This window comes from Amphiprion ocellaris, chromosome 20 (genome assembly GCF_022539595.1).
Source record: "Amphiprion ocellaris isolate individual 3 ecotype Okinawa chromosome 20, ASM2253959v1, whole genome shotgun sequence".
Classification (NCBI taxonomy): Eukaryota; Metazoa; Chordata; class Actinopteri; family Pomacentridae; genus Amphiprion; species Amphiprion ocellaris.
In genome coordinates this window covers 3,435,527-3,457,588 of record NC_072785.1, presented here as the reverse complement: position 1 = coordinate 3,457,588, position 22,062 = coordinate 3,435,527, and the positions used below count along the sequence as shown (strand labels likewise).

Sequence of the window (22,062 nt, the reverse complement as noted above, 5' to 3'; positions counted from 1 at the left end):
AATCTTCTTTTTCTGCATTTTTTTTGGTAATGATGTCTCTTGTAATTGTGGGAACATTTTTTTAATCAACATAATATTTTAAATAATAATTATTCATGGAACGTGTCCAACAACAACCCTGTTGATGACATGCTTGTCTTTTGTGTCTTGTTTCTGTTATTTTTTGTCTTGTTTTTGTCATTTTCTGTCTTGTTTTTGTCATTTGCGTCTTGTTTTTGTCGTTTTCTGTCTTGTTTTTGTCATTTTGTGACTTGTTTTTGCCATTTTGGGTCTCGCTTTTGTCATTTTGTCTCATTTTTGTCATTTTGTGTCTCGTTTTTGTCATTTTGTCTCATTTGTGTCATTTTGTGTCGTTTTTGTCATTTTGTCTCATTTTTGTTATTTTGTGTCTCATTTTTGTCATTTTGTCTCATTTTTGTCATTTTGTGTCTAGTTTTTGTCATTTTGTGTCCTGTTTTTGATGTTTTGTGTCTCAATTTTGTCATTTTCTGCTTTGTTTTTGTGTTTTGGGTCTCATTTCTGTCATTTGGTGTCTTGCTTTTGTCGTTTTTTGTCTCTTTTTGTCGTTTACATCATGTAACAGTTTTCCTAAAGAATAGGTAGAGCAAAGCTATGTGCTCTCTTCTATTTTTCATATTTTCATCCCATTGTCAGCCTTGATTGAATGTCTCACTCTAGCTCATATTATCAGGATCAGACTAATTCTTTGGACTGTTTTCCATCAGTCAGTTTGTCCTCTTGGTCAGCAGTAACAGCAGCTAAATATCTAGCTTCTACTGCTGAGAAACAGCTAACATTAGCATGGATTAGCAACCCTGTTACTGTGATTAGAGTAGGGTTAGCAAACAACACAGAAAACATGGAATAAAAATGGTACCATTGATGTGGAAGCTGAGCCAATCAAGCCTTTGATAGTTTATTATCTATTATTGATCAATATGGAGCAGAAAAGTGGAAAAGAGAAGGTTTATTTTTCAAACATTTTGACGACCAAATATCCTCCAGTTTTGGAATAATTCTCTAACTCCCTCCCACCAAACAAGCACGACCTCATCAGAACTTGAAATATTCAGTGCAGTAGGTCGCTGCTCGTCGGTTGCTGTTGTTGTTTCCAGGTAGTGAAGAAAATGCTCACAGGCAGATAGAAAATAGGACAAGTGAACTGAAATGATTGGTGGCTCATACTTACATCCTACAGCTGAGTCAGACTAGATTCATCCTAACTCCTGGCTAATCCAGAAATGAGCAAACAGTTTGAGAGAATTAAGGTCGGTCATGCAAACATCTCTGGGCCACGAACTGTAACAGCAGCCACCTGACACTAAAAGTGGCCACCCCTAAGCTTTAAAACAATTTAAACAGGTGAGTTACATAAAAGTTTATCCCAACAGTTGTCATGAACAGGTGAATTAACTATAGAGACCAAAATAGTTTTTGGCACCAGGCTGTAAACATGTTTATTTGTGCTGTAAATGTGAATGTTTTAACATGGGGGTCTATGGAGAGCGACTCACTTTTGGATCCAACCTCAAGTGGACATTAAAGGAAATGCAGCTTTTTAGCAGAAAACTGAAAAAAAATGCAGTTTTTGGCAATTCTATTTTGGCTTCATTTTCATTTATGCCTTCTTTGTTTATTCCAGACCACTTGAATTACAAAATGCTGAAAGATTAACATTAATTTTTAATTTTCTGCCAACAGATGCAAATAAATAAATACAGCCTTCATCAGTAGTAACACATCTTGAAAAACAAAGCTTTGCCAACCCCAAATTTAATTAAACTTGGCTAAGCTGCACTACACTACACACAAACAACATGTAGCATGCTAACAAGTGAGCTTTAGAGAGTTCATTTTGTTATTGTTGTTAGTTTAAGATTAGATAAATGGCTGCTGGTCCCATATTCAGAGTAAAAAAAGGGATAAAAATCTCCATTTTCCAAAATATCAAACTGTTTCTCTAATCTGTTTTATGTTTCTAAGACTACTGCATAAAAAACTTTGACATTTGTATGTTAATATAATTCTTAAAATTGCATTAAGTACTCTGCTAGCAAGTATAAAGAGAGGAAACTACATCCAGTTAGCTGTACTCTGATATTTCTAGATCTAGATCTATACCAGCTAACAGTCTTATCCCAGTCAAAAAAAAAAAAAAATGGTTATGGAGGACAGAAAAACTTAAAATTGGAAAATGGTGGAGATGACTGGGTCACATCATCTTTATTATCAAATTACTAATTATCTAATTACTGAATATCAAAGTCATATCATGCTGGAGAAATTAATAAATCTTTGAAAAGTCTTTGAATCAGAAAGACAGGCAGCTACCTCATTATACCTGATGCTAAAACTTAAGGTTTATCAAAAGAAGGTCTGTTCAGAAGCTGTTTTTCTTTTCCATCATCTAGAGCAGGGGTGTCCAACATGCGGCCCACGGGCAAAAAGCGGCCCTCCAGAGGGTCCAATCCGGCCCTCAAAGAGTAAAAATTCCAGAGAAGACATTAACTGCAGATTGTAAATTAGTAAAACTATAAATTCAAAATAATTTCTAGACCATGACAAGTTGTTTTGATCATAAAGTAAAATACTAGATTGTTCATTGTTCTGTTGTCATTTTATGTCTCATTTTTGTAATATTTTGTCTTGTTTTTGTTGTTTTTTTGTCTGTCTGTGGTTTGTCTCGTGTTTTTGTCGTTTTGTGTTTCCTTTTTGTCTCGCTTATGTTTTTGCCTTATTTTTGCCATTTTGTGTTTTGCTTTATTCGTTGTTTTGTGTATTATTTTTGTCGTTTTGTGGGTTTTTTTTGTCTCGTTTGTGTTGTTTGCCCATTTCTTTTGTGATTCTGTTTTTTGTTCTTGCCATTTTTTTGTCTCGCTTGTGTCATTTGTGTAATTTTTTGGATCGTTTTTGTCGTTTTGTGTAATTTGTTGTCTCGCTTGTGTTATTTGTCCATTTTTTGTGACTAGCTTTTTGGCAAATTTTTTGTCTCTTTTTTGTCTTTCTTTTTTTTTGTTTTGTTTCGTGTCGTTCGTCTCATTTTGTCATTTTGTGTCTCATTTTTTTAATATTTTGTCTTGTATTTGTTGTTTTTTGTCTTTTTTGTCTGACTTTTGTCGTTTTGATCATAAAGTAAAATACTAAATCATTCAGTTCCAGATACCTGTGACTAAATGTTTTGTTCCTTTGTAGACCTTCTGTGATCTGGAAGTTGTAATGTGGAAATGATAAACTGAGGCATAATCTTAGTTAAATTGAATTTATTTTTCTTAAGAAATTTCAGATTGTTCTTAATGTTCTGCAAAAAGATAATTCCTTAAATTTGAACATTTTCAGAATGTACGTTTTTGCATTAAAACAAAGGAAACATGTGGAGCTGTGGTTATTTATAGGTTATTATGCTGTGATTTTACTGGTCACTGGAGATGAAATTGGACTGAATGTGGAACCTGAACTAGAATGAGTTTGACACCCCTGATCTAGAGAGTGAAAGCAGCTGTTTGAACTCAGAGGTGAGAAGCTTCAGCTGACCTCAGCAGCCTGGTGAACCAATGACGCCATCTAGCAGAAGTTAGCGAGAACAAGCTAGGAACAAGTTACTAAGCTAAAGTGCTATGCTGACAGATATGCCTCAAAAGAGATAGCTTGGTTAAGACAGTTTGTTTTTACACCTTTACAATCTGGACTTTCTACTATTAATTGTTAAGTTTAATGATTTCCAGTTTGTTTTCAACTGAACACAGCTTTAGCATAAATGTTCGCTAAGTTAGCATAACATATTATAAATCATAAGCTGCATTCATCGCATGGTTTACATTAATGTGGTTCATATTTAATGGGCCTCCTGTGAAAATCATACATTATACAGTGGTCCCTCACTGTATCGAGGTTCATTTTTGCGGATTTTAAAATTGCATATATCTAATTTTTTTCATTTTTTATATATTTATTATTTTAATTATTATTTTATATTAATTTTTGTGGTAAAATGAGCATTTTATAGCCTAAAAAATTGAAAACAATATTTTAAAAAATATAAAAAATAATAATTATAACATTTTAAAAGAATATTAGATAATAATGAAATGCGTAGCATCCAGCGCTGGGCTCTGATTGGCTCAGCGAACATAGCATCAGTCTCCTCTGTCTCCATGTACAGCAGCATTTAGCATCTCATCTTTCCATTTCGCATCGACGTCTGATCACTGCTCATAACGTTGCTCTGCAGTGGTTTCTAAGGTCTATCAGAGCGTGGGGAGGATTTATAAAGCTTGAACCTCTTCAGACCCGAGCTATGGTTGGGTTGCATTTTAGATTTCTTCTAGTTATTTGGGATAAGAAGTAACCAATAAATGTAATAATTGGATAATATCTAATATCTGATTATTATATTTTATTTTATTAATATTGTTATTGTTGCTATTTTGATTATATTTATAACTGACATTCTTTTATTATTATGAACAATACGTTCTTTTTGAAAAATAATTAAGTCCACATATGCGGACACCAGGTCCTTGGAGGTGAAAATATATATAAATAATAAACTAAATATAAGGTGATTAGTTTGCAGATTTTCATCTACCAAATCAAATCAAAATCAAATTCAAATCAAGCTTTACTGTCATTTTTTCTGTACATACAACAGTAGTACAGGCAAGATAGAGAGCATTTCTCCAGGATCCAGTGATTTAAAGCAATTAAGTTAAGACATCAACACTTGTGCAGTCACACCCCCACCAACCCTCCAGCCATCCCATGTACACACATCCCTAGTAATATAATCAATAATATAATATATCCTCTGATACCAATGTATCTCAGAACAGCAAACATAAATATGTAAATAATATTAGAGCTGCACACCATGTAAACCTGCAAGTAAATGCTTCAAAAACCTGCACAGATTTGAATCATTAGAGATTTTTTAGGTTCCTCAGTGTGTGTGTGTGTGTGTGTGTGTGTGTGTGTGTGTGTGTGTGTGTGTGTGTGTGTGTGTGTGTGTGTGTGTGTGTGTGTGTGTGTGTACCTCTGGAGTGGTCTTATTGAAAACATCTCGTCCCTCAATGATGTCACTCATCACTCGGTCTCTCAGTTGTTGGTACTCCTCAGCAGTCAGCTGGATGGATTCTAACTTTGACCCACAGCACCTACACACTCCCCTAAACACACACATAAACGACACACGTGATGATTAGGTAAGTTCGTACATATAGAACATATACATTTGTACAAAGATGGATAAAAATAAAACTTTAACTACTGTAAGATGTCATGCTGAACTAGTTATTTGTGATATTACTTTGGCGAGGCGTTGGTCCAGCTTCCTGTCCAGTTCTGTCCTGTGACACTAAAGGCAGGAAAAGATAGAGAAAAGAAATATGACAGCGAGAAAGGGTCATGTTAAACTCATACAGACAAGGAGATGCAACTTGTCAGGGCTGAAATATAGTTTTTCTAAAGAGCATTTTAAATTAGAGTTAAATTAGTGGACCAACAAGTTGTTTTCCCATATTTGTAAAGGGAAAATATAGTAAATTATATGTTACTATGGTTGTCACACAGCCTGAGGTTCCTTCTAAACATCAGTATGTGTATCACTAAGCTGTACCTCTCAAACCAGGCTTTGATGCTGCTGGTGAGGCTGTACGGGGGGTAGATCTGGTTGTTCCTCATGTACAGGAGAATCCCCAACAGCCTCTCCTGCTGTTCAGTCTGAGACATGGCCTCTCCTTCCTCCTTACTCTTCCTCTCCCCCTTAAACAGAACATCCCAGGTGTCCCAGTGTGGGCTCAGTCCCTTTTCGATTAACTCATCATAGAGAGCCCAGGCAGTGTTCACATCACCGTGCTGCACTGCCGCTGAGATGATGTCGCTGTAGTTACGTGGTGATGGGGAAAAAACCTGTTGGGGTGACGGGAAAATCAGACGAGGGTTTACAAAATACATGCTTTAGCTCTACTATGAGTTTACGTACTTGTCCTTCTGACTGGTTTTAACAGACGACATCACATCTCACCTATTCTGGCTTCTCTTCATAGGCTCCCCGTCAGTTTTAGAATTGATTTTAAGATTTTACTGATCACTTTTAAAGCTGGCCAGGGCCTCGCTCCTGGTTATATTTTAGACATGTTAACCCCGTACGTCCCTGTTCTACTCCTGATCTTCATCTATTTCTGTCTTTTATTTTCTCTTCAGCTTCTCTCTTAACCCCCTTGTGTGATATCGTCCATTTAATCAGCTTTGAATTAGCTATCCACTCTACATTTTTGTCATTTTTTATGTTCTCCCTGTCAAAGCACTGTGTGAATGTTCTTTTTAAAAGGTGCTCATTTTTTGTCATTTTGTGTTTCGCTTTTGTCATTTTGTGCCTAGTTTTTGTCATTTTATGTCTCATTTTTGTCATTTTGTGTCTCATTTTTGTCATTTTGTGCCTTCTTTTGGTCATTTTGTGTCTGTTTCTGTCTTTTCTGTCTTTTTTGTCATTCTGTCTCATTTTGTCATTTAATGTCTAGTTTTTGTCATGTCTTACTTTTGTCATCCTGTGTCTCATTATTTGTCATTTTGTGTCTTGTTTTTGTCATTTTGTATCTTGTTTTTGTCATTTTGTGTCTTGTTTTTGTCATTTTGTGTCTTGTTTTTGTCATTTTGTCTCATTTTTGTCATTTTGTGTCCCATTTTTGCCACGCAGCAGCTAGGCTTCTTACTGGTTTTAACAGAGGACATCACATCTCCCCTGTTGTTGCTTCTCTTCATTGGTTCCCTGTCCATTTTAGAATTGACTTTAAGATTGTACTGATCACTTTTTCTGGCTATATTTTAGACATCTTAACCCCGTACATTCCTACACGCAGCCTTAGATCTCCGGGTGAGTCTCTCCTGATCATTCTGAAGTTGAGGCTTAATTTATGTTCTACCTGCCAAAGCACTTTGTGAATGTTCTTCTTAAAAGGTGCTATACAAATAAAGTTCTTACTATTATTCTATTAAACAAGTAAACATCTGCTGACCTTCTTCACCTCCTGCAGGATGCTGATCGCCTCCCTCCACCTCTCCGTCCGGCTGAAGGACTTGATAAACAGACTACAGGCTCCTGTGTCCAGAACTGGGAAATTTTCCTGCATGATCTGATAGACATCGAACACCTCGTTGTCATGGCCTCCGCGCACACAGAGTGTCAGATACCGTAGCAACAGCTTGTAAGACAGTGTGCCCGTTTCCATGGCAACAAAAGTAAGCAGGGACCTGTTACAGAAAGGTACATGTATTAATCAACATGTTAAATTCCACTCTTCATTGCTTATATCTTCATCTGTTTAGTTGTTGTCAATCAGTTTAAGATTGTAGATAATGATTAAACACACAGTGGGAACATACAGGGCAAATATAAATCTTTCTGTGCACTACAAGGAAAGCCAGAACACCACACCAAGTATGAACAAAAACACCCTCATAATCCATACTTTGCGATATCCAGCGCTTCCTCAGAGTGGAACAGTGCGCTCATCATCTGGGTGTCAAATCGCTGTGGATTTCCCAGAGACTCCTTCAGCTTCTTCCACTCAGCAGGCGGGAGTGGTCTGTCAGGAGGCTGCATCCTTCCTGTGAAACATTCATGCTTTAGTGCAGGAAACTCCAACAATTAACAAAATTTAGACTGTCAACATGTCGTGTTAATGGGCTGTTTTCAGTCACTATTTCATACTCAATCATCTGACGACAGAAACAGAAAAATGTGTAAATAAGAACAGTTTTATTGGGGTTTCAGCTGTATTTTTATGCAGTATACAGTTGTGCTCATAAGTTTACATAACCTGGCAGAATTTATGATTTCTTGGTGACTTTTCAGAGAATATGAATGATGACACAAAAACTTTTCTTTTACACATGGTAAGTGGTTGGGTGAAGCCATTTATTATCAAACAACTGTATTTACTCTTTTTAAATCATATTGACAACAGAAACTACTCAAATGACCCTGATCAAATGTTTACATACCCCAGTTCTTAATACTGTGTATTCCCCCCTTTAACATCAATGACAGCTTGAAGTCTTTTGTGGTAGTTGTAGATGAGGGTCTTTATTTTGTCAGATGGTAAAGCTGCCCATTCTTCTTGGCTAAAAGCCTCCAGCTCCTGTAAATTCTTGGGCTGCCTTGCATGAACTGCACATTTGAGATCTCCCCAGAGTGGCTCAATGATACTGAGGTCAGGAGACTGAGATGGTCACTCCAGAACCTTTACTTTATTCTGTTGTAGCCACTGACAGGTAGACTTGGCCTTGTGCTTTGGATCGTTGTCATGTTGGAACGTCCAAGTATGTCCCATGCGCAGCTTCCAGGCTGATGAGTGGAAGTTTTCCTCCAGTATTTTCTGATAACATGCTGCATTCATCTTGTTTCCTGTGCCTCTGTAGCTCACACATCCCCAACACATCAGCGATCCACCTCCATGTTTCACAGTAGGGATTGTGTACTTCTCATTATAGGCCTTGTTTACTCCTCTCCAAATGTAGCGTTTATGGTTGTGGCCAAAAAGTTCAATTTTGGTCTCATCACTCCAGATAATTTTGTTCCAGAAGTTTTGAGGCTTGTCTCTGTGCTGTTTGGCATATTGTAAGCGGGATGCTTTGTGGCATTTGCGTAGTAACAGCTTTCTTCTGGTGACTCGACCATGGAGCCCATTTTTGTTCAAGCGCCTCCTTATTGTGCATCTTGAAACAGCCACACCAGTGTTTTTCAGAGACTCCTGTATTTCAGCTGAAGTTATTTGTGGGTTTTTATTTGCATCCCGAGCAATTTTTCTGGCAGCTGTGGCTGAAATTTTTGTTGGTCTACCTGACCGTGGTTTGGTTTCAACAGAACCCCTCAGTTTCCACTTCTTAATTAATGTTTGAACACTGCTGATAGGCATTTTCAGATCCTTGGATATCTTTTTATATCCCTTTTTTGTTTTATACAGTTCAATTACCTTTTCCCACAGATCCTTTGACAATTCTTTTGCTTTCCCCACGATTTAGAAGCCAGAAATGTCAGTGCAGCACTGGATGAAAGATGAAGGGCCTGTCAAGAGCCCAGAAACTCACTGACCTTTTATACACACACACTGATTACAAGCAAATAGATCACAGGTGAGGATGGTTACCTTTAGTAGCCATTCAAACCCGTTTGTGTCAACTTGTGTGCCTGTTATCAGGCCAAACCTCCAGGGTATGTAAACTTTTGATCAGGGCCATTTGGGTACTTTCTATTGTCATTATAATTTAAAAAGAATAAACACAGTTGTTTGATAATAAAAAACTATAGCACAACACTAACCATGAGTGAAAGAAAGGTTTTTGTGTTATCATTCATATTCTCTGAAAAATGGCCAAGAAATCATAAATTCTGCCAGGATATGTAAACTTATGAGCACAACTGTATGTGAGCACAGAAAACAGGAGACAAGTAAACACATGTAAACACTGGCTGAATGTAGGCTAACATGAAAACACAGGAACTAATTCAGTCTGTTAAATTAAGATCACTTAAAGTTTGCAACATTTCTAAACATCCCTCAGTGGTTCAGTTTCTACGGAGATCTGAACTGTACCATCAAAGCCGATGGTAACATCAGCCACGATAGAGGCACAACATGCTAACCACTAACAATTTTCCTGTTGTTGTGCCATCAAAAATTAAAATAATGCACTAGATCTTCAGTTCTTAAGTTGCTGGGAGTGCCTTAACAGTCGTGTATTCACTCCTGCAGCCAACAGTAGAACATTTAGTGTGCTTCACTCAGGCCTGAGACATTTTACAACTTCAACTTCAGCAGATGCACAGTGGAGAGTGTCCTGACAAATTCTATCATCATCGTATGGTATGGGAACTGCAGCAATAAGGACAGGGAGGCTCTCCAGCGTGTCATTAAGACAGCACAGCTCATCTGTGGAGCAGCCTTCCCCCCACTACAGGACATTTACACCACCCAGGTCACAAAGAGAGCATATAGCATCACCAAGGACCACACCCACCCACAGCACACACTGGTCACACTCCTGCTGTCTGGAAGATGCTACATGAGGGTGAAAGCAGGGACCACCAGACTGAAAAACAGTTTACTACTAAATCACTGACTCACCTGCAATATCTATAAATAGCAATAGTTTGCACACATCCTTTGCCTGGTTACATAAGACAGTACTGCAATATTGCCAACATTTGGACATAGAATTTATTTGTAACTATTTTTTTAATCTTATTTATCATTATCATCATTATTATTATTATTATTTATTTATTTATTTATTTATTATCTTATCTCATTTTATTTGTTATTTGAGTTGTTTGAAGGGAACTCGCAAAGTAAGAATTTCATCTCTCAGGGTAACCACTGTGTTTCTGCTGTGTGCATGACAATAAAGTTCTTGAATCTTGAATTTTAGAGTTAGCAGGAGCAGCTCTACAAAGTAAACTAACTCTGACAGACTGCAGGGTAGCTGCTCACTCTGAACGGCTCACCTCGAAGCAGCAAACAGTGAAGGGGCAGGATTATATAAATGTTTAGCTCAGTGACTATTGGTAGCCTAGTTTCACGTGAGAAACTGAATGAAATTATTTCTGGTTAGTACAGCTGGGAGGTCATCTACTTGGAGAGGAGCTAGAGGAGTTTTTAAGGCAAAAAGAAACACAATAAAAATAGATTTTTAGCATATGTTTAAGTTTTCTGAGAATTAACAGAACAAATATAATGAGCCAAACAGTGGAAATATTTCCACAATTGCCATCTTCATGCAAACAAGCTGTTTTCTGAAAACGCAAGTGTTAAAAGATGCCTGTTAATTTAGACCATTACTACATGTCTGACCTTCTCCTCTAGTTGTCCTCTGCTCTGGCTTGTCCTCGTCCTCTTCCTCAGACGCCACAGATGCTTTCCTCTTCAGCATCTCTGCCGTCCTCTTTGCTGTTCCAGCAGCAAACACAGACTTGGGGAAGGAAGTCCTCTGCCGAAAGGTGGAGCTCTTACCTCTTCCATCTACAGCATCATCCCATAATCTCCCTTTCTCCTGTCTGATGGCACTGTTTTTAATTCCAGACTGTCCATCAGTCTGTCCTCTGGTCTTTCTGTCCGTCTGGTTGGGGTCTCTGGTGCACAGAAAGCGTGCTGAGGGAGGCAGCTGTGAGGACTTAGACAGTGTGAAGACAGCTGGACGTGCTTGGTGGATGAAAGGCTGTAAGGACTTCTGACATATTCTGGCTTTTAATATCAAGGTGGAACTCATGCTGGGATGTTTAATCTCTGGGCTTATGAGAAACTAACGTAAAAATACTTCTTACTCAGCTTCTCATTTGTAAATAAAGCTATACCCCTTTATTTTCCCCAACCCAACTAACCACAAACCTGACCCAGCAGCTGGGAACATGAATCAATAACCTAGAAATGAGACTAGCCAGCTAACCTTTCTGTCTCTAAATGTCAGTAGTTATTTAAAGCCAACTGAGACGCTCTCCTTAGCGCTACAGAGCATTAAAATTTGAATTATGAAAATATAAATGAGACTCACAATATCCCGTTTGAAAAACTAATTCAGGTTCTTTACAACTTCAACACTTCATGGCTAAATACAACTGCAGGAAGGCATGACTTAAGTCGCACAATTGACGTCATCAATATTAGAGCTGTGTCAAGCTTTTCAAAATAAAGGCGGCTGGCGTCTGTCCCAGCTGACTTGAGACGAAGACAGGGCCAACACACGAAGACAGACAACCAAGCACACTCACATTCAATGGGTATTATAAAATGCTAATATTATATGCCGTTTATGACTACAGGCGATAATCAGTTTTTCTTGATGTAGCGACATTGGTCTCTTATTTTGAAAATAGAAGAACATGTTACCGGAAGTTACATTCTATTGTTGAGCCGCTAACTTGATGTTGTTTTATACGTTAGTTGACTTTAGCGATAGAACGATAGAATGATTTAAACTATTAATGTTTTACTGTGTTGGAAGCAGGTATGGCTACAGAACAACGGCCTCACTGGTCGGATGTTCTGAAAAAGAGAACAGCAAACTCGATTAAAGGTAAGAAGTAATGTAAAGAACGTTACAGTTGCTAACGCTAGCTAGCTGACTTGAATGTATGTTGTCAGTGAGCATTAACATTCCGACAGATACTGACTGTTTTAGTGACTTTTAATTGTTATTGTTTCATTTGCGGCAAAGATGAGAGAAGCGAAGATGAAAAGAAATCGGAAGAAACCGAGCTGTTCACCAAATACTACACGGAGTGGAAGGAAGGAAGTCAGAGAGAGCAGTCCTATAAGACCATCCCTCGGTTCTACTACAGGGTAACTCACCATGTCCTCAAATACACCAGAAATACCGCTCATTCAGGTTACCTGGAATGCTTTATGAAGCAACAAGTGACTAAACACATCATCTCCCTCACAGCATTTATGTCTAAGTTCATGTTCTCTGATAAATGTCTTTATTTTCTGGTTTGTCTTTGGTTGTGTTCACTTTTTTAAAACACATTTTCTGACATCTTATAAGCCAAACAACTAATTCATTAAACAAAACGATAATGACAGACTCTTAGCATAACAAACAATGGAACTAGGCAGTCAAAAATTCAAGAAAAAAAATTGAGGGTTAAAGTTAGAAATTAAAAATTAAAAAAAGTCAGAGAATTAAATAATCAGAAAGACGACATCACACCAAAGAACCATGCAGCTAAAAGTAAAATAAAACAAGAGAGAATATCTAAAATAAACAGGATACAATACAAAACAGAGCACTAAAACGAATTAACTCATATAAAAGCAGTTCTATAAAAGTGGGTTTTCAGAGGTGATTTAAAACAAGTTACTGACTCTGCAGGTCTTATCTCCTCAAGGCAAGGCAAGTTTATTTCTATAGCACCCTTCATGTCCAAGACAATTCAAAGTGCTTTACAAAAAACATTGAGCATTACAGTGAGGTCCAGATACAACATTAAAAAGTACATAAGACATTGCAAAAATTGTAATAAAATCATGTACAGTAACTAAATTGAATTAAGATGACTAAAAGCAAGCAACAGTCTAGATATGTTAAAGATATCATGCAGATTTCATGCAGAGGCGCATAAGAAAAGAAATGTTTTTAACCTGGATTTAAAAGTGTCTACATTTGGTGAAAGTTTAACCTCCACCGAGAACGATCGGTCACCTTTAGATTTACTCCTCGACTTTGTAATGACCAGAAGGATCCACCTGAGGATCTAAGACTGCCAGCAGGATCATACAGATCATAAATGTAGCTCGGGGCAAGACCCTGGCGAGCTTTAAAAGTGATCAGTAAAATCCGTAAATCAATTCTAAAACCAACAGGGAGCCAAAGGAGGGAAGCCAGGATGGGTGTGATGTGATGTTGTCTGTTAAAACCAGTAAGAAGCCGAGCTGCTGCTGCTGCGTTTTGGACAAGTTGGAGAAAAATAACATTACCTGCAGCCCTTCCCTCAAATAATATAAATTACAGTTAATTTGGACAAGCTACTGTGTGACAGACCAGCCCAGACCTTATTCATATGCAGTAAAACACCAGGATAAACAGTACTAATTAATGGCTTAATTGAAGTATTCCAGGGCTGGCAGTCAGTTTTATTCTGAAAGGTAACATCCTGCTCCACAATTTAGCACACTACAGCAGGGTATCGGTGCTGTATACATGCTCTGAACTAATATGGTAAAAGGAGGTGTGAGGCACTCCTTCCATCCGATGGCCTACAGGTCACCCTTGGGCAAGGTGTAGTGCCTGTTTAGCCTCCCCATCAGGGTTACGTTACATGGATGATTGGACAAGCAGATTCACTTATAGTGAATATATGTTTGTATAATCACAACGCTGGGCAGAGGAATCCATAGATCAATGGCCAGGGTTACAAGTCCAGAATGGACACTGCAGCTGAAGAAGACCACATCAGTATTTATTCCTAGAACAATCATGAACTCCAGTCAATGTCGGTTTAAGCTCAAGATGTGAATGGAGCCTCATCTGGTAGGGAATTTCACCCCAATCGTAATCCAGCAAATGCAGGCAGACTAAAAGCAAGGAGAGGACGAGGCAGACAGAGAATGAAGATGATAGACGGACTGACATTGTGGCTACACATGAAACAGGCAACAGTCACAGTTCAGAAAGCTAAAGATCAGATTAGATGGCGAGAAATGATTGCAAATGCTGAATGGCATGGCACTTGCTTGACTGACAAAAGTAATACAGGAACAATGGTAATTATGGTGAGGATTTTGATGTTTATCTTGTAAAAACTAGGGCTGAATAGTTGATTGATTTGTAATCAAAATAGCAATATGAAAGAATGCAATAGCAAGTCACAAAAACTGCAGTTAAAATATCTAAATAGCTGTGTCAATAGTTTTACAAATCCATGCCTTCTTCCTTGTGTTATAGTGTTTGCAACAGGAACGTCAGGTCATAATGATCCTTCACACGTTTCACATCTATTGCAAGGTACACAATCAACTGATGGTTACCTTTAAAAATTGGAAACATAACATACATCAGAAAATTTAGTACAGTATTTTCCCCAAATCGTTAAGTCTTTGTTAAAATAGTGTTTGACTATGTCGCCGTGCCGTTATGAAAATAACCCTGCTGATGGTGATAATGTGGTTCTGCAGCTTCCAGCAGAGGATGAAGTATTACTACAGAAACTGAGAGAGGAATCTAGAGCCGTCTTCCTCCAGAGGAAGAGCAGAGAATTGCTGGACAATGAGGAATTACAGGTAAAACATGTTACATCTTCATGAAAACAACACAGTATGTTTCTAATTAAGTGTCCGTCTACTTTGTTGTGTCTTTTATTAAAGCAAATGTCATCTTTCTGTAGAATCTGTGGTTTCTGCTGGATAAACACCAGGTGCCTCCAGTGAGTGGAGAGGAGGCCATGATCAACTATGAAGCCTACCTGCAGGTGGGAGAGAAGGCTGGACCCAAGTGCAAGTAAGGACCAACAAGAAGGTGTTTAATGTGTGGGCTTGTTTGTACTGAAGATTTGTGCTTGATCAAAGGTACATTACAGGAAATCCCTCTGTTATTGTGACTTTATACTCACTCAGCTAGCATTGATTTGTCTTGGCTAGTCGTGTAACTTTGTATTCTGAGCATAAAATCCACTTTGCATTGAAAGTGTGTTCACGGATCCTACCAGTGGAGGTTGTTCAAGAAGCATTGGCCACATTTATGCACACTGAGGTAGTAATAATTAACTTATGAACCAGGAAGTTGATAAATAGTGGTTATTTTGTTAATGTTTGTCCACTGTAAGTTTAAATAGTTTACATTTTAAAAACAGTAACTAGCCCTTTAACTCTTTAAGATAAGACAAATCTGACAGAACGAGACAAATAATTACGGGTTGACTAAATGAGGGGATCTGGCTTTCAGCAAAGATTACTCTGATATTTTAAATTTTTCTACCCGTCTCTCCTTTCTTTCCTCAGAAAATTCTTCACAGCCAGAGTGTACGCAAAGCTGCTCCACAGCGACCCCTATGGCAGAATCTCCATCATGCAGTTCTTTAACTATGTCATGAGGAAAGGTCTGACCCTAACTGGGCTTTCTTCTTCTCCCTCGTCTTTTTTTTGTTGCATTTTTAGCAGTGTGTAAAACCTTGCAAGGATTATCAGCACAGTAGCACAGCACAAATAAATTACAGGCTTCCTTACCAACATCTTTTATATCTGAATTTTTAATATTTGGTTTCATCAGTGTGCTCCTCTTAGAGGTAAACATCTGGTCATTGTTCTTTCTGTTCTCTCACACCTGCATGAACGTCTAGTGTGGCTGCATCAGACCCGAATAGGCCTGAGTCTGTACGATGTGGCGGGACAGGGCTACCTCCGAGAGTCGGTAAGAGTCTACCGTGGGTTTCAGTTCCTCCTCAGCTGCTGGAGCAGTGCTTCTAAAGTGCATTGAGATTTCAAATACTGGGAAACATTGACACTTGTGATTGTGTGTAGGATCTGGAGAACTACATCCTGGAGCTGATCCCTACTCTGCCTCAGCTGGACGGACTGGAGAAGTCCTTCTATTCTTTCTACGTTTGCACCGCTGTTCGCAAGTTCTTTTTCTTCCTCGACCCCCTCCGAACAGGTGAGACAGAACCCTCCCGTCAGTTATTAAACTTTATTATTGGCACGTATGAACCAGGAGAACCACTGGCTTGAGTGGCGTGTTTCATTAGATCAGAAGATTGAAGGATCTCTATGAGAACTTTATCTAACTGCAGTGTTCCATCACAGCAAATACACAAGAATTATAAAACGTATAAATAAAAAGTAACATAGCTATAACTACAGAATATTTTAAGAATGATTCTACGAATAAAGATAGAAGTTGTCCTTCTACAGAGAAGTTTAGAGACGACAGGTTTTCATTTTTAGACATCATGTGTGGCTTCATTTTTAAAACACTTCTTAAAACCCACTTTTACCTTGACCTGCTTTTATGTGAAGTTTAGTTTTAGTGTTTTATTCTGTATTGTGTCCTGTTTATTTTAGATGTGCTTTCTTGTTTTATTTTACAGTTAGCTACCTAGTTCTTTGGTGTGATGTTGTCCCTCTAATTCTTTAATTCTCTCATTTTTTTTAACTTTTAATTTTAAGCCTCAATCTTATTCATTAATTTTTAAACTGCCTGCTTCCCTTGTTTGAGTTGCGTGCTAATATAGCAAATTATTTATTGTCATTTTTACTGTTTATTTTAATTGACTGCTCTGAGTTTATGAGCACTTTGTGAACACTGTTCTTAAGGCTTTTTATGTAAATAACGTTATTATTATATTATTATTATTATTATTTTGTGTCTACTTTTTATCATTTTGTGTCCAGTTTTTGTCATTTTGTGTTTCATTTTTGCAGTTTAATGCCTCGTTTTTGCAATTTTGTGTCTAGTTTTTGCCATTTTGTGTCTCATTTTTGCCATGTTGTGTCTAACTTTTGTCATTTTGTCTAATTTTTATCATTTTGTATCTCGCTTTTTTCATTTTGTGTTTCGTTTTTGCAGTTTAGTGTCTCATTTTTGCAATTTTGTGTCTAGTTTTTGCCATTTTGTGTCTCATTTTTGTCATGTTGTGTCTCATTTTTGTAAATTTGTGTGTGGTTTGGTAAAATTCTTTTTACTCTTTACAGGAAAGATAAAAATTCAAGATATCCTTGCCTGCAGTTTTCTAGATGATTTGTTGGAGGTACTTCTCTTTGTTTTCACTTCTGTAAATATTTCAAGTGTTTTTTTCATGCCCTTACAGAAATACATTGTAACTGTCCTAGCCTTCCTGAAGCGTGTCATTTTGTAGTTATAATAATCAGTGCAGTTTTTTGCATTTCTCATGAAATTGTCTAGTATTATGAAGCTAACTCGGTTAGACAGTGCTTCCTTTGGATGCTGTTTCTTGCCTTACATTTGTCACTGTCTGTCCTTCTGTGTGTTTCCAGTTGAGAGATGAGGAGCTTTCTAAAGAGAGTCAGGAGTCCAACTGGTTCTCAGCCCCGTCGGCTCTCCGAGTGTACGGTAGGAAACCATCTGGTTGGAAATGCTGTGATTTCGACTTTGCACTGTTGATGGTGTGAATTAAGGTTCTGCATACTGAACCACACAAGCATAAATATATATTTATATAGATTAATTACATACTGTCACACATCCACACAAATATGGTCAAAGTTAAACAAAACGGCAACATTTGGTTTCATTTTCAAGCAAGAAGTTCAGTTAATTCTGCAAAAATTAGTTACATGGAGTAAACTGAAATTCACATTTTGTCCGATACATACAAGGTCAATTTATATTTGATTTGTTTTGTGATTTTGTGCCAATTAATGGCACAATTTGTAACATGAATCCATTTGCACAAACGCAGAATTAGGATTTAACCTTCTGATTTTACAAAGTTTAGACACACATGAGGTCTATCATGTTAAATAGTTTAAGAATTTTTTATTTATTGGACAAACTGGAGGCTGGAAGGCAAAAAATTTGATTGTGTCTAATATAAGTGTTAGAGTTTAGGATTTCAGAATGACAGTAAGCATGATCAGTCTGTGGACTGAAGGGTCTGGGTTGCTTTATTTCACAGATATCTTTGCATTTTCTTATTTCTGATCCTTTGATAAACTTAAATTTCTACTATGCAAAAGTACATGAAACTCTAATGAACAATACTGGTTCATTAGAGTTTCATGGCCATGTCAGTTGGTATTTATTTATTTACTTGCTAAAATCAGGGGGCTTGGCAGCTAAGACCATCTGAAGACGATGTATAACCTGCCGGAGTAACTGTAAACAACACATATGAACAGTTTGGTCAGCTAGCCTGTAGACATGACATTAATAGTAAAATAGATTCATGAGGCTCACCAGTTACATCTCTTGGGGTGACTTAATGTGATTCAGAGTTTTTCTGAAACGTCGAACAGCAGACTGGAGCTGTGTTTATTGCTACCGGCTGTTTGCATGAAGGGTGTAATAAATCCCTGCAGTCATCATATAGCAGCAGGATCGACATGTGCGTCTCCAACAGAGGATGAAACGGTGTGCATTCACAAATCATTAGTCATTTATAATCATTATAAATGGAGTTTAGCCAGCACAACAGTAAAACTCCTTAGAGAGGGTGGAGTCAGGGGACAGGCTCACAGAAAAGCCATCAAAGAGCTGCCCAACATCGCCGAGAGGACGAGCCATTGGCTGTGGCTGAAGAGGAGTGACACCATCTGGGCTGCTAAGAGGAACAGCTAACCTTGGGACACACACCCAGGCTTGATCAACCTGTGGTGGGCCTGCCTCAGCAGAGGGTGGATTGTGATAACTGGCCTAAACACCCTGTGATGCTGAGGTACACAACTGATGATGTGTCCCGCTGGTAAAGCCTTATAGCAGCCTTACAGAACTGCCGAATCAGAAGTGATGCAAACACCAGGGATTGCAACATCTGCTCCTTTCAACAAACCATTGCTCATTGGGTAGATTGACATGATGGGTAAATTATCATGCACACATAGAGGTCATCCTCAACATGAGGTCTGAGCCACGTCAAAAGCTAATAATTCTCTGATCCATTAGAGTCGTGTCTGCCTCTAGCAGCAGCTAAAATAATCAAAGTTTACTTTCTTAGCAGAAGGCTGCAGACTTTTAACTGTTCATGAATGATTTATCTGTGTTTTGAACAACACTTTGTGATTTGTGTATCAGCATTACGGACGGCTGACCTCCAGAAGCTCTTGACGTTTTGTATGTGCATTTACTGTGAAATGTTCTCCTGGGAAACGCGTTCCTTACAATGCTTATGGGAAACTCTCTTAACTTCATATGGATGTATATATCTACAGGAGGGCTGGAAAAAAGTTTGTCAGGTTCATCACTCTTTGTTAGCTACCACCAGCCCTGTGTTTTTCTCTTACATCTGGACCTTTACCTGCATCTCCACAGGTCAGTACCTCAACCTGGATAAGGACCACAACGGCATGTTGAGCAAAGAGGAGCTTTCTCGCTACGGCACAGCTACTCTCACCTCAGTGTTCCTGGACAGAGTGTTTCAGGAGTGTCTCACTTACGATGGAGAAATGGTACGATCAATAACAGAAACAGACAGTCGTTAAGGAGACGTTTCTTAGCATCGAGTCTGTGAGTGTTTGATGATGGAGGAGCTGCCTTACATGTCGCTCCTTTTATTTTAGTTGTTCACCTGTTTGTGTCACAAGGTTAGTCTTTAGCTGAGTGAGCACAGTGTGACTTCTTCAGGCAGCTGACACACACACTTGATGACACTTGAGAATTATAGGTTTAAATCTGTTGTCCGTGAAATATTTTAGATGATTAACTTGCAGACCTCAGTTGTTCAGTCGGGTGTTTTTTTTTTAAACTCAGTAGTTGTGTTTCTCTCTCTCTTTTCCAGGACTATAAGACCTATCTGGACTTTGTATTGGCCTTGGAAAACAGGAAAGAGCCGGCAGCTTTACAATATATTTTTAAACTTTTGGACATGGAGAATCAAGGATACCTCAATGTGTTTTCTCTCAACTACTTCTTCAGGGTATCGGCTACACACCCCTCACACAAACACAGGAATGGTGCAACATCAGGGCAGTGATTCAGATGATTCAAACAAGTTTCTATTATTACAGATATCAATCATCCGTCATATATTCTTGTTCCATTAATTCAGAATTCAGCACATCTTCACCCAAAAGTCCTGATTCTGAATTTCCCATTTTGTGGTAAGAAAAATAGACTTTCACACTCAATATGCTGCTGTGTGTTTTGTTCTACAGGCCATTCAGGAGCAGATGAAGATGCACGGTCAGGAGCCTGTATCCTTCCAGGATGTCAAGGTACACACACACATACACTCACTCACACTCACACACACTCACACACACTCACACACTAATGGTTGTCCACTAACTTGTATGGCAGTGATGGTAGCGGCGTTAAAAAGGTAACATTTTGATCACGGTGTCTTCTCAGGATGAGATCTTTGACATGGTGAAACCTAAAGACCCCTACAAGATCACACTCCAGGATTTGGTGAACAGTTGCCAGGGCGACACGGTGGCCAGCATCCTGATTGACCTCAACGGCTTCTGGACCTACGAGAACAGAGAAGTTCTGGTTGCCAGTGACAACGACAGCAGCAGCACAGCGGACCTCGACGACACCTGAGGATTTGTGGTTGAGATGCAAAAAGACTCCCAACAGCAACTCTGTTCCTCAGGAGGACAGCAGAACTCTTTACCTGATGACCAACTGGCGATAAACGAGGGCAGAAGAACCACATAGCAGAGATGGAAGAAGAAAAGTCAGGCATTGTGCTCTTTGTAAATATTGTCTTTTGTTCCTGTCCGTTGTTTTCCTGCAAAGAAAACCTGACCTACATGTTGCTGTCATTTTACCATCTTTAAGTGTATTGCAACCACACAAAAAAGAAAAAACTATGTTTCATGTTGTAATGTATTAAAAAAGGTGTTTTCCCACATCATAGGAAGACATTTACAACAAAAGGCTGTTGTTGTTATGACGTACAAACTCATCAGCTTATAACACAATTATAACAATATACTATTTATCTTATTATACTGGGAGATCTTTCATATTTGATGACACAACATGATAAGAACATGAAACCTTTCACATTAAAGCACAATAACTTACATTATTATGTGGAACTCAGACTGAATGAGGAAATGGGGATAAACAGGAATATGGTATACAGTCAGTCAAAATAATGTTTACACACATCAAGAAAAGAAAAACTTGCATAAATATTTCAATACTAAATTTATTCAGACGTCACCAAATTGATAGAAGTTACCTTCTGGTAAGGTATCTATATGTACAGAAGTACTTATACAAATTAAATATTTATGCAAGTTCTTCTTTTCCTGATGTGTGTATACATTATTTTGGCTGTATTTAAAGTTTGATTTAGTTCTGCTTCATGCTTGGGTTGAGACATGGTGAGATTTTGATGTTATAAATAGATGATATTGTGAAAAGTTTGCAGACCCAAAGAAAAATGTTTAAAATGCATAAATTATTTGAAGTATATATTTCTCATGAGAAGTTAAAGGGGCTCCATGGATGTGACTTGTCATAGTGTCATCAATCGTGCTCCGTTCTGTTAAGAGTCATGTTTTAACATGCAATGCTTCATAGCAGTTTATCAAAGTGTAACGTGAAATGCTTTATGTTAAAATGATGTTAACATTATCATGTAGAAGGTTTCCCAATATAATGAGATAAACAGTGTATTTTATTTATATATTTAAAAACATCTTATGTAGCATTTTACTGTTTCTGGTGTGGCTGCAACACGCTCCTGTACCCTTTAGAGAATTCTGTCCTGAGGTTTTTACTATTAGCAATTAAGAATATCATATGTATGTCATGAAACTTATTTGGGTTCAAGTTTTCTAAAATGAAAATACAAACTGCAGATGTGCAGAACATTCCAGCTTGTTTTGTTCTGTTTTTTCACTCCACTGAGGTTGAAGGTGAATAGATGCCATGTTTTAGTGT

General features: G+C 38.0%; 2 protein-coding genes across 2 annotated transcripts in view; one reads left to right on the top strand and one right to left on the bottom strand.

Annotated features, from left to right (window-relative positions):
- The window catches only part of prorp (protein only RNase P catalytic subunit), a 23,012-nt gene extending 11,361 nt beyond the window's left edge, over window positions 1-11,651 (bottom strand). The window contains exons 1-6 of the mRNA XM_023289944.3: window positions 10,848-11,651; window positions 7,464-7,602; window positions 7,011-7,245; window positions 5,612-5,904; window positions 5,303-5,350; window positions 5,030-5,162 (exon numbers count right to left, since the gene is read on the bottom strand). Of these exons, the coding sequence (XP_023145712.2) occupies window positions 5,030-5,162; window positions 5,303-5,350; window positions 5,612-5,904; window positions 7,011-7,245; window positions 7,464-7,602; window positions 10,848-11,262 (1,263 nt within the window). The 5' untranslated portion in view covers window positions 11,263-11,651. The remainder of the gene's footprint in view (window positions 1-5,029; window positions 5,163-5,302; window positions 5,351-5,611; window positions 5,905-7,010; window positions 7,246-7,463; window positions 7,603-10,847) is intronic.
- A 239-nt stretch (window positions 11,652-11,890) lies between these two features.
- Window positions 11,891-21,992, top strand: ppp2r3c (protein phosphatase 2, regulatory subunit B'', gamma). The gene is made up of 13 exons (XM_023289967.3): window positions 11,891-12,066; window positions 12,208-12,332; window positions 14,667-14,771; window positions 14,876-14,988; window positions 15,489-15,586; window positions 15,827-15,897; window positions 16,008-16,140; window positions 17,178-17,233; window positions 17,481-17,556; window positions 19,474-19,610; window positions 19,940-20,077; window positions 20,316-20,375; window positions 20,512-21,992. The coding sequence occupies exons 1-13, from the start codon at window positions 12,000-12,002 to the stop codon at window positions 20,704-20,706; spliced, it is 1,374 nt and encodes a 457-aa protein (XP_023145735.1). The 5' UTR covers window positions 11,891-11,999; the 3' UTR covers window positions 20,707-21,992.
- The last annotated feature ends 70 nt before the right edge of the window (window positions 21,993-22,062 follow it).

What these genes read in the sequence shown, in the direction of transcription:
- ppp2r3c (XM_023289967.3), top strand. Translation starts at nt 12,000, where the DNA reads ATGGCTACAGAACAACGGCCTCACTGGTCGGATGTTCTGAAAAAGAGA. An exon ending in GTCGGCTCTCCGAGTGTACG is followed by an intron (nt 17,557 to 19,473) that starts GTAGGAAACCAT and finishes GCATCTCCACAG; the next exon opens with GTCAGTACCTCAACCTGGAT. An exon ending in TCACTTACGATGGAGAAATG is followed by an intron (nt 19,611 to 19,939) that starts GTACGATCAATA and finishes TCTCTTTTCCAG; the next exon opens with GACTATAAGACCTATCTGGA.